Below are 12207 nucleotides of genomic sequence, written 5' to 3'. Positions count from 1 at the left end.
GGTTTCCCCCATAAACATGTCCAGCATAGGCACATCTCAGAGAGTGGTACTGATCCTGCCTCTGCTCTAGTGAAATGCTCCCAGGTAGGGATATGCGTCAACTGATAGCAAAGGAGAATATAGCCAGAAATCCACTTAAGAGTTTGAGCAGTAAGAGTCTGAGTAGTCAGTGGTCGCTCTGCTACAGCAACAAATAGTCTACTTTAGGTGATTTCTTAATAGGTTTTGTTCTTTGCAGGTTGAACACTAGTGCTTGTTCTGACATTGAAAGAACGAAGTCTCCTCTCTTCTCTAAAAGCACGAGGCTTCAGTAAGAATACTGGTAAGTGAATTGATTTGTTTACGTGTAACTCAGAAATTACCTTCAGGATGAATTTTGGGCGGAGGTCAAGGGGTAGCGTCTCTTTATGAAATGTAATGACTGGGGCAGGTTAGCCCCAATTGACCCCAAGGTCACCTCTCCCTCCTTGGCTGACATAATGGCAACCTGGAAGGCAACTTTCATAAACAGATGGGACATCAAGCACAGGGACAACAGTTCGAAAGATGGTCCAGTAAGTGATGAAAGTAGGAGACTGAAGTAGTAAGTTCCCAGTCACACCCTTTAGAAATCTGGTTGTTACCACACGAGTAAAAAATAGAATAGCCATTACCAGAGGATGAAATGGTCTAATTTGGCTAGGTTGATATCCAATGAGTTAACAGAGAAACCAGATGTCTTTAGAGTGAGGAGGTTGTCTAAAACTGCAGAAATATCTGCTAAGCCTGATAACTGATTCTGTTGCACCCACATAGAGAAGGGTGATCTTAAGGTGTTGCTGCTTGGATCTTTCCATGGCTGCTTGTTCTACTAGCAACTGGGGACAGTGTGCGAGAACAAGAATAATGCCCCTTTTACAGACACAAAATAATGTTTTTCAACCCTTTTAGGGGTAGGTACATATTGCCAGTGTATGCCTAGCTGGTTCCATAACAGCTTCACTCACCAAGAGAGCTACCCTGTTGGACTCTGTGGACTGCAGGATATCCAAAAGCTTGTACTGTGTACTTGGACTTCTAATGGAATGTGAAGTTCTGCCAACAGTTCTCGATAGTGCCTATGGTAATCTGGTGGGACTCCTCAAGTGAGAAGAGGGGTATGCCTATCGGTACCAGCTCATCTTCCTCTTCCATGTACTCCTATGGAGTTGGGTGCCATTGTCTAGGAGGAGAGGAATTATGTGACTATCTAGTAGAGAACATGTATCTAAGGAGTTGTGCATAAAGATCCTCTGGATACCAGCAGGGCCAGTAAGAAAGATCAAAGGCTAGTTGAGAGGGCCCCAAGCCATTGGGTACCAGCAATCTCCTGGAGGGTGACCCTGCTTGGGCAGAGGACAGGTCCAAGAAATACCTAGGCGAGGGGAGGCAGGAGGATGTTTTATCTTGACATCCGTTTCAGCTAATAGGAAGGCTGGATCCTGCTTCAATCAGTGGTACCATAAGAGCTGCTGAGGAAGCACTGGCTCACAGATGGATTAGGAAAGTAATTCTTTTCTCCTTGAGGATGTATCCTCTTCTGGGGTTTCCCTGAGAAGGACTGGGCACAAAAGTAGAAGAGACTGTGGGTCCAGAAGTGCAAAGGGATACATATACTATCCCAGAGGATCTCAGCCAATCCAGGAGTACAAGGGTCCCAGTTGTTGGATCTGTCAGATCCCATACCATGTCAGACTTAGTGGTCGGTGGGTCTTTACAGAATCAGTCCAGTACCAAGGAGAAAGAAAGCAAGCACCTCATTTGGAGCTCTTGGTTGTTACAGTTGTCAGTCCTTCAGCTAGTTAGAGGTCATGACCAGCACTGGTGTTTGTTACCAAGGTTAGTACCATTGGAGCTTTACTCCTGCACATTATCCCTTCATGGTTGGGACCTGTGTGCAAAGGCTCATCCAACTTGGAAGAAGTTAGAGAGGGATCCTTCTCTCCAAGCAGGCTTATAGGGGGAATCTGATTTTATGCCTGTGAAAGCACTCCCTAGTTTCATGAGAAGCCCGAGAGACAGTCTGGAGATCGATCTGAGGGTGTGCTGTTCGAGGAGCGTAGCTGAGGTAAAGGGGGAATCTCCGCACACTGGATCTCACTGACAGTCTCGTGGCTTTCTCCCTGAGAAACTTCCTTACTCAGAGCTCTCGTCCAGCTCTGCTCTGGAATGGAAAGGAGTGACAGATACTGTGCCTGACTGAGGTATGAGCAAGCTGAAGGCACCAAAGGTAGTCACTAACAAAGAGCAAGGGCAGGAGCCAGTTTCTGAATCCCAGAATTTTGTGCATAGTTATACTCCCAAAAGTGGGCACAGAAGGTCCCCAGGATGAGGACAAACTCAGCTACAGTAAGTATATAAAATACTATAAAAACAGTAAAACTATACACAATTATATTTACAGGAATGAAGACAATGAGAGGATAGTTCCAGACACAGAATTCCAACTCAGGCCATGCGGTGGTGGTAAGGAGGAATTGAAGAGGAAGCCAGTCCACACCACCCCTTATAGCCTCTGTGCAGAGCATGAGAAGAACCAGAGCACAGGGATGGACCAACAGATGCCACTTGCAAGATTTTCCAGTCCCATGCACATGTAGGCAAGTACTCTGAGGAAAAAGGGTTATCATCAATAGAACAACCTTACAAAGTTCAATATCAGAAGCAAGTTCCCCATATACCAGGAGACAACTCCAAGTGGCATCGAACCCTGCTAGAACAGATGCAAAACCTGCAGACATATCTCTACTGTTACAATGATCAATACTGCCCCCCAATACACCTTTCAAGATTAACGAGTCCTACACATGCTTATCACAACATGTGGTATACCTCATCCAGTGCATCAAATGCCCCAACAACAACTATATGGGTGAAACCAAACAATCACTATGCTCTAGAATGAACTCACACAGAAAAATGATAGAAGACAAAAACCACTATCACTGGTGGGTGAACACTTTTCAAAGTGATCACTCCATACCTAATCTTTCAATACTTCTCAGGGGAAACCTGCAGAACACTTTCAAAAAACAAGCCTAGGAACTTGAATTCATAGCTCTGCTAGACACAAGAAAACATGGATTTAAGAAGGACACTGATCTTATGGCTCATTACAACAATTTAACAGACCACACCACCCGCTACCCCTTAATTATCCACTTCAAACCCTTTATGGATAACAATCTAACCCGATTGCGCACTTCATTTCAAGTAACCAACTCCAACACGTTATGCCTTCAGTTTATCAATCTGTCCCAACCTGTATTTAGCTCCGACATACTGCATACTTCCCTTGATCGGGGGAAAGGAAATTTGGCTCAAAAAATTGTACCCTCCAACAAACACGGCAAACAATTAAAAATAGGAATCTGGCTAAGATACCAAGATAAACCTCTTTAATCCTTGTGAAAAGAACTGGATATTTAATTACCCCAACTGATCAACGCTCTACAACCAAGCACAATGCTGATAGGGCACTCAATTTTATTTTAAGGGAATACCACCACCAAATTAATCACTAGCACCAGGCTAGTAAATAAGACTGTCAATCAATTGCAATTAACTCTCACGATTAACTCAAAAAAATCAATCATGATTAATGGCAGGTTTTAATTGCCCTGTTAAACAACAGAATACCAATTGAAATGTAATTAATATTTTTGGATGTTTCCTACATTTCCAACTATATTGATTTCAATTACAACACAGAATAAAAAAAGTACAGTGCTCAATAAGACAAATATTTGCACTGTACAGATGATAAACAAAAGAAATAGTATTTTTCAATTCACTTCATACCAATCTCTATCATGAAAGTGCAACTTACAAATAGTTTTGTTTTTTTAAAAAAACAATTGCACTCAAAACCAAAACAATGTAAAATTTTAGAGAGCCGACAAGTCCACTCAGTCCTCCTCCTTGTTCAGCCAATCACTAAGAAAAACAACTCTACATTTATGGGAGATATGCTGTCCGCTTCTTACTTACAATGTCACCTGAAAAGTGAGAAAAGGCGCATGGTACTTTTGTAGCCAGCACTGCAAGGAATTTACATGCCAGATATGCTAAACATTCGCATGCCCCATCATGCTTCGGCCATCATTCCAAAGGACATACTTCCATGCTGATGACACTTGTTAAAAAAATAATGCATTAATTAAATTTGTGACTGAACTCCTTGGGGGAGAATTGTATGTCTCCTGTTTTACCCGCATTTTGCTATATATTTCATGTTATAGCAGTCTCGGATGATGACCCAGCCATGTTCATAGACTCATAGACTTTCAGGTCAGAAGGGACCATTATGATCATCTAGTCTGACCCCCTGCATGATGCAGGCCACAAAAGCTGACCCAACCCCTTTCCCTTGACTCTGCTGTTGAAGTCCCCAAATTCTGTGATTTAAAGACTTCAAGTCGCAGAGAATCCTCTAGCTAGCAACCCCCGCCCCATGCTGCGGAGGAAGGCGAAAAACCTCCAGGGCCTCTGCCAATCTACCCTGGAGGAAAATTCCTTCCTGACCCCAAATATGGCGATCAGTAGAACCCCGAGCATGTAGGCAAGATTCTCCAGCCAGACCCTCATTGGCCACTGATATTATTTAGCAGCGATGGCACGCTGTTGATTTGACTAAAATCACGTTATCCCATTGAACCATTCCCTCCATAAACTTATCTAGCTTAATCTTAAAGCCAGACAGGTCCTTTGCCCCCACTGTTTCCCTCGGAAGGCTGTTCCAATATTTCACCCCTCTGATGGTTAGAAACCTTAGTCTAATTTCAAGCCTAAACTTCCCCACGGCCAGTTTATATCCATTCGTTCTCGTGTCCACATTAGTACTGAGCTGAAATAATTCCTCTCCCTCCCTTGTATTTATCCCTCTGATATATTTAAAGAGAGCAATCATATCCCCCCTCAGCCTTCTTCTGGTTAGGCTAAACAAACCGAGCTCCTCGAGTCTCCTTTCATACGACAGGTTTTCCATTCCTCTGATCATCCTAGTGGCCCTTCTCTGTACCCGTTCCAGTTTGAGTTCATCCTTTTTAAACATGGGAGACCAGAACTGCACACAGTACTCCAAATGAGGTCTCACCAGTGCCTTGTACAACGGAAGCAGCACCTCCTTATCCCTACTAGATATACCTCGCCTAATGCATCCTAAGACCGCATTGGCTTTTTTCACCGCTACGTCACATTGCAGACTCAGTCATCCTGCGGTCTACCAGGACTCCGAGGTCTTTCTCCTCCTCCGTTACTTCCAACTGATGCGTCCCCAGCTTGTAACTAAAATTCTTGTTAGTCGTCCCTAAATGCATCACCTTACACTTTTTACTATTAAATTTCATCCTATTTCTGTTACTCCAATTTACAAGGTCGTTCAAGTCTCCCCGCAGAATATCCCGATCCTCCTCCAAATTGGCAATACCACCCAACTTTGTGTCATCCGCAAACTTTATCAGCCCACTCCTACATTTGGTTCATTTAAAGAACACTTTCACTGCAGATTTGACAAAATGCAAGAATGTACCAATGTGAGATGTCTAAAGATAGCTACAGTACTCCACCCAAGGTTTAAGAATCTGAAGTGCCTTCCAAAATCTGAGAGGGACAAAGTGTAGAACATGCTGTCAGAAGTCTTAAAAGAGCAATGCTGCGATGCAGAAACTACAGAACCCGAACCACCAAAAAAGAAAATCAAACTTCTGCTGGTGGCATCTGACTCAGATGAAGAAAATGAACATGCATCAGACTGCACTGCTTTGGATTGTTATCAAGCAGAACCCGTCATCAGCATGGATGCATGTCCTCTGGAATGGTGGTTGAAGCATGAAGGGAAATATGAATCTTTAGCACAGGGGTTCTCAACCTGGGAGTCGGGATCCCTCAGGGGGTCGCGAGGTTATTACATGGGGGTGGGGGAGGTGTTGCAAGCTGTCAGTCTCCACCCCAAACCCTGCTTTGCCTCCAGCACTTATAATGGTGTTAAATATGTTTAAAAGAATTTTTAATTAGGTTGTCAAACGAATAAAAAGTCATTTGCGATTATAATCGCACAGTTAAACAGAATACCATTTATTTCATAGAATCATAGAAGATTAGGGTTGGAAGAGACTTCAGGAAGTCATCTAGTCGAACCCCCTGCTCAAAACAGGACCAACCCCAACTAAATCATCCCAGCCAGGGCTTTGTCAAGCCAGGCCTTAAAAACCTCTAAGGATGGAGATTCCACCACCTCCCTAAGGTAACCCATTCCAGTGCTTCACCACCCTCCTAGTGGGTTAATTGCAATTGATTGACAGTCTTATTTACTAGCAGTGGTGCTAGTGATTAATAAAAGTCAAACCTAGACCTCCCACACTGCAACTTGAGACCATTGCTCCTTGTTCTGTCTGCCACCACTGAGAACAGACTAGCTCCATCCTCTTTGGAACCCCACTTCAGGTAGCTGAAGACTGCCATCGAATCTCTCCTCACTCTTCTCTTCTGCAGACTAAATAAGCCCAGTTCCCTCAGCTTCTCCTCATAAGTCATGTGCCCCAGCCTCCTAATCATTTTCACTGACCTCCACTGGACTCCCTACAATTTGTCCACATCCTTTCTGTAGTGGGGGGCCCAAAACTGGATGCAGTACTCCAGATGTGACCTCACCAGTGCCAGAGGGGAATAATCACTTCCCTCGATCTGCTGGCAATGCTCATACTAATACAGGCCAATGTGCCGTTAGCCTTCTTGGCAACAAGGGCACACTGCTGACTCATATCCAGCTTCCCGTCCAGTGTAATTCTCAGGTCCTTTTCTGCAGAACTGCCCCTTATCCAGTCGGTCCCTAGCCTGTAGCAGTGCATGGGATTTTTCCATCTTAAGTGCAGGACACTGCACTTGTCCTTGTTGAATCTCATCAGATTTCTTTTGGCCCAAACCTCCAATTTGTCTAGGTGACTCTAGACTCTATCCCTATTCTCCAGCATACCTACTTCTCCCCCAAGCTTAGTGTCATTCGCAAACTTACTGAGGGTGCGATCCATCCCATCATCCAGATCATTAATGAAGATATTGAACAAAACCAGCCCCAGGACCGACCCCTGGGGCACTCTGCTTCATATCAGCTGCCAACTAGATATCAAGCCGTTGATCACTACACGTTGAGCCCGAAGATCTAGCCTATTTAAATATTTTTGGATGCTTTTACATTTTCAAACATAATACAAATTGTACAGTGCTCATTTGAGATTTATGTTTTATTACAAATATTTGCACTGTAAAAAACAATACTAATTTTCAATTCACCTAATACAAGTACTGTAGTGCAATCTCTTTATCATGAAAGTTGAACTTACAAATGTAGAATTATGTACCAAAAACCTGCATTCAAAAATAAAACAATGTAAAACTTTAGAGCCTACAAGTCCAATCAGTTCTACTTCTTGTTCAACCAATTGCTCAGATAAACTAATTTGTTTACATTTGCAGAAGATAATGCTGCCTGCTTCTTGTTTACAATGTCACCTGAAAGTGAGAACAGGCGTTTGCATGGCACTGTTGTAGCCGGCTTTAGCATAACTGGCATGTAAATATCTTGCAAAGATTCACATGTCCCTTGATGCTTCAACCACCATTCCAGAGGACATGCGTCCATGCTGATGACGGGTTCTGCTCGATAATGATCCAAAGCAGTGCGGACTGACTCTCATTCATTTTCATCATCTGAGTCAGATGCCACCAGCAGAAGCTTGATTTTCTTTTTTGATGGTCTGGTTATGCAGTTTCAGAAGTCTTAAGACACTCTGATGCGGAAAGCATGCTTCACACCTCATCCCTCTGAAATTTTGGAAGGCACTTCAGGATTCTTAAATCTTGGATCGAGTGCTGTACCTATCTTTATAAATCTCACATTGGTACCATGACGTTGCACCCCATAATGCTTTATAGAAACATGCTTATGAGTGTAAATATGACATAACTGGAATATGTTTTACGCTAGATATGCCATGCAACATATCTTTGCCATGGTTACGTTCTACTGAATGTATTCATCCTATTTGTATGCATGTATCATTTTTATATCTGAAGTTATGAGTGTTGGCTCTATGTTTGTATTTAAAGTGTTTGCTGTAGGAAGCACCTAAGGCAGACTTAGTGTGAAGGGGTTATTCAAGTAATTGGGAGTACTTAACTAACAATGGACCTTGAGAGACACCAATCCACATCTGAGCTTTCTTGGGAACTTTCAAACTAGCATGTGAGCAATGGAATCGGCCTGTAAAGAACTGAGTCATGCTTGGACATGTGACTTGACCATGCGACTCCAAAGCTCCATCTTGTCGTTTCTACACAGGGAAGAGAGGGGTTTCCATCCACAGGAGAGATACCTGCAAACCCCTCCATTTTGTCTTCAGCTGGCTCAAGAGAGCCTCTCCACCCCAAAGAGATGCCTGAAAGAAACTGGAACAAAGGACAATAACTACAGGGGTGACAGCGATTGCTGGACCCAGACTAGGAGGAAGTCTAGTCTGTCAAAGAAGCTTATTGGAACATCTCTGAGGGTGAGATTTACCTGCATTTAGTTTCCTACTGTATTAGGCTTAGACTTACCAAGCAGAATAAAATAAAACAGGCAACTTACTTTGTTCTGTTATTACCTAGAACCACTTAAATCCTACTTTTTATACTTAATAAAATCACTTTCTGCTTATTAACCCAGAGCAAGCAATTAATTCCTTGGAGAGAAAACAGCTATGCATCTCTCTCTATCAGTGTTATAGAGGGCAAACAATTTATGAGTTTACCTTGTATAAGCTTTATACAGAGTAAAATGGATTTATTTGGCGTTTGGATCCCATTGGGAGCAGGGTATCTGGGTGTTGGAGACAGGAGTACTTCTTAAGCTGTTTTCAGTTAAGCCTGCAGCTTGTGGAAGACGTGGTTCAGACCTGGGTCTATGTTTGTAGCCGGCTAGCGTGTCAGGCATAACCAGGCAAGGTACTGAAGTCCCAAGCTGCCAGAGAAAATAGACAGAGGTAGTCCCAGCACATCAGGTGGCAGTCCCAACGGGGTTTCTGTGACCCAACCCGTCACAGTTACCTTCTTTGCATTTTGTCAAATCTGCAGTGAACGCGTTTTTAAAACAAACAAGTGCTGGGTCATCATCCAAGACTACTATAAACTTGAAATCTATGGCAGAAGGTGGGTAAAACAGAGCAGGAGACGTACAATTCTCCCCCAAGGAGTTCAGCTGCAAATTTAATTAACATTTTTTTTAATGAGACTCATCAGCATGGAAGCATGTCCTCTGGAACGATGGCCGAAGCATGAAGAGGTATATGAATCTTTAGCGCATCTGCCACGTAAATATCTTGTGACGTCAGCTACACTTATACATTGTTTTGTTTTTGAGTGCAGTTATGTAACAAAACTACATTTATAAGTTGCACTTTCACTACAGAGAGATTGCACTACAGTACTTGTATGAGGTGAATTGAAAAATATCTTTTGTTTTTATAGCATAAATGTTTGTAATCAAAAATAAATATAAAGTGAGCACTGTACACTTCGTATTGTGTTGTAATTGAAATCAACATATTTGAAAATGTAGAAAACATCTAAAAATATTTCAATAAATGGTATTCTATTAACAGCACAATTAATTGTGCGATTAATCGCAATTTTTTAAATTGCTTGACAGCCCTACTCGTAACATTTACTCATTCCTCCATGAACAAAGTCATTCACTATGAAACCAAATGCCTATGGAGATATTAACGCTGACCTTCAGAGGGAAAATAGGAGGCTTACGTTTTGGGGTTTGTTTGGGTTTTTTTGTTTGTTTTAAATAGTGTAGAGAAACCCTGAATAATAGTGATAATAGGGAACCTAAGGGGGAAAGGGAAAGAAGACTGGTCTTCCTGCTAGTCTTACTTATTAGAAGTTCAGGTCTATAGACTATGGATAACTGGAAAGATGACAAGCACCAAGGAAATTAAACCTGATTAAATGAAAAATAACTTCTGTCCTCAAAAGGGTTATTGCTGAAACCAAATATTTTAATTTAATAGGGAGAAAACCTCTCAAGGATTCAACACATCATCCCTTCAATTAAGGGCTAAGAAAAACTCCCAATGTACACTAGTTTCATCTCCATGAAGTCATCCAACATAAGACGGGAAGATAGAAATTCGCTATTGTAAGCTGTAAGGAAAACACAGTCAAACAAAAAAGTGCACAAGTCCAAATCCACCCCACACCTACATGCTTGCAGGTCCCCTTTAGCTTAACTTGAATTTTTGGGGGAGATAAAGGGTGGAGCAGCATTTTAGAGCAGATGTCTACTTACCATCACCCTGCATATCTGAAGTCCATAGTGTCAGGTTATCACGTAACAACTGCATGATAAGTGTAGAGTCTTTATAACTTTCTTCACTCAGTGTATCCAGTTCTGCAATAGCATCATCAAAAGCTGCTTTTGCCAACCTACAAATATCAGATTAATATACAAGATGTCATAAAACAAACACCTATAAAGGTATCTAGCTTAACTTGTTTCATTGAACAAACAAGATTTTTTTAGTTCAGTTAACGAGACCACAGCTACAGTTTTTGGGTAAAATTTTCAAAAGCACCTAAATACTTAAGAACTTAAGTCCCATTGACTTTCAAAGTCACTTGGATGCTATGTCACAGGGTGACACTGGGCCTTTAATAAGGTAAGAGCCAATGTTCCTGTGCCTCATCAGCTAACTCCAATTGATCTTAAAAGAGGGTACCTGGGACCTAAGGAGAAGAGACCTAGTCAGTGAGGGCTCACTTAAGAGCACCCACTGATTCAGCTGGGAAAGGGACAGGTGAGCTGCCAGAGCCAAGAGACTGTATGTGATTCCTGGGAGAAGACTCAAGGCAAGCGAGCAGCAAGAGAGGTTTGTTGGTTAGCATCCCTGAACCAGGGCTAGATGCCAGACAGCAGCAGAGGGAGGTGCTTGCTGGCTCGAAGTCAGAGAGCCAAAGGCAAGGGTTGAAGACAGGGAGCAGCAGAGAAGCTTACTTGCTGATGTCTCCACACCAGAAAGCTGGATCCAGGGGAACAATGGGAAGGCTGGGGGAGTGAGGGATGCTCCTAAGGTAAAGGTGAGCTATTAGCAGAGAGGATGTGGGCATTCCCACTGAGAAGACTGGGGTTGCACTCTAGCTTGAAGGGCTGATGTGGCTGTCTTGGCAGAGGGGCAGAAGAGAACTGACAGAGTCCAGCCAGGTGTGGCTGAAGACACTGGTGTAGGATATACAGCACACTGAGGGGGAAAGGTGTCTTGGGATTTTAGTGACTACTTGCACTGTGGCATTAAATAGACTATGTGTTGGGATGTTCTAGACCATTTGTACAATGTTTTTATCATAAATTGGTTCCAAGGAGGGCTATTTAAGCAGGACAGCATGAAATGGAGTTACTAGAGATTCTGAAAGGGGAACTGAGGCAGGCACACAGGTTGTGGCATGGTCTGGCACACAAGGGTGATCCAGCCTGGGCCACCCTCTTACACACTATATCCTGCAGTATACTGAAAATAAAGATCAACTGCTTCCTGATTCGTTAGTAAACTTGAAAATAGATTTAATGGCCTTTAATTAAATTGTAATTGCTTTAAGTTAGGGCTGTCGATTAATGGCAGTTAACTCATTCGATTAACTCAAAAAATTAATCCGCTGATTAATTTTTTTAAATCGCACTGTTAAACAATAGAATACCAATTGAAATGTATTAAATGTTTTTGGATGTTTTTCTATATTTTCAAATATACTAATTTCATTTACAATACAGAATACAAAGTGTACACTGCTCACTTTATATTATTTTTTATTACAAATATTTTCACTGTAAAAATAAAAAAGGCAGTATGAGGTGAATTGAAAAATACAAGTACAGTAGTGCCATCTCTTATTGTGAAAGTGCAATTTACAAATGTAGATTTTTTTTTTGTTACATAACTGCACTCAAAAACAAAAAGAATGCAAAACTTTAGAGTCTAAAGGTCCACTCAGTCCTACTTCTCTTCAGCCAATCACTAAGACAAGCAACTTTTTTTTATGTTTACGGGAGATACTGCTGCCCACTTATTTGCAATGTCATCAGAAAGTAAGAAAAGGCGTTTGCACGGGACTTTAGTAGCCCGCATTTCAAATAGGGATGTAAATACCATT

At 42.1% G+C, this 12207-nt stretch overlaps 1 protein-coding gene across 6 annotated transcripts in view; it reads right to left on the bottom strand.

Moving 5' to 3' along the window:
* Window positions 1–12207, bottom strand: part of LOC128825491 (adapter molecule crk) — a 152673-nt gene that overhangs the window by 21870 nt on the left and 118596 nt on the right. For 4 of the 6 annotated variants that reach the window (XR_008442683.1, XM_054008020.1, XM_054008021.1 and 1 more), the window contains exon 5: window positions 10352–10488. Coding sequence is in view for 5 of the 6 variants with exons in the window: in XM_054008020.1 (XP_053863995.1) it covers window positions 10352–10488 (137 nt within the window). In the remaining variant the exon portion in view is untranslated. Of the gene's footprint in view, window positions 1–7351; window positions 8464–10105; window positions 10207–10351; window positions 10489–12207 lie in introns of those variants that run through there. The other 2 variants (XM_054008018.1, XM_054008024.1) reach the window with 2 other exon arrangements.

The sequence above is a fragment of the Malaclemys terrapin genome, chromosome 18 (genome assembly GCF_027887155.1).
Source record: "Malaclemys terrapin pileata isolate rMalTer1 chromosome 18, rMalTer1.hap1, whole genome shotgun sequence".
NCBI classification, from domain to species: Eukaryota; Metazoa; Chordata; order Testudines; family Emydidae; genus Malaclemys; species Malaclemys terrapin.
Note: the sequence above shows the minus strand (reverse complement) of the source record. Positions and strands in the feature narration are given on the sequence as shown.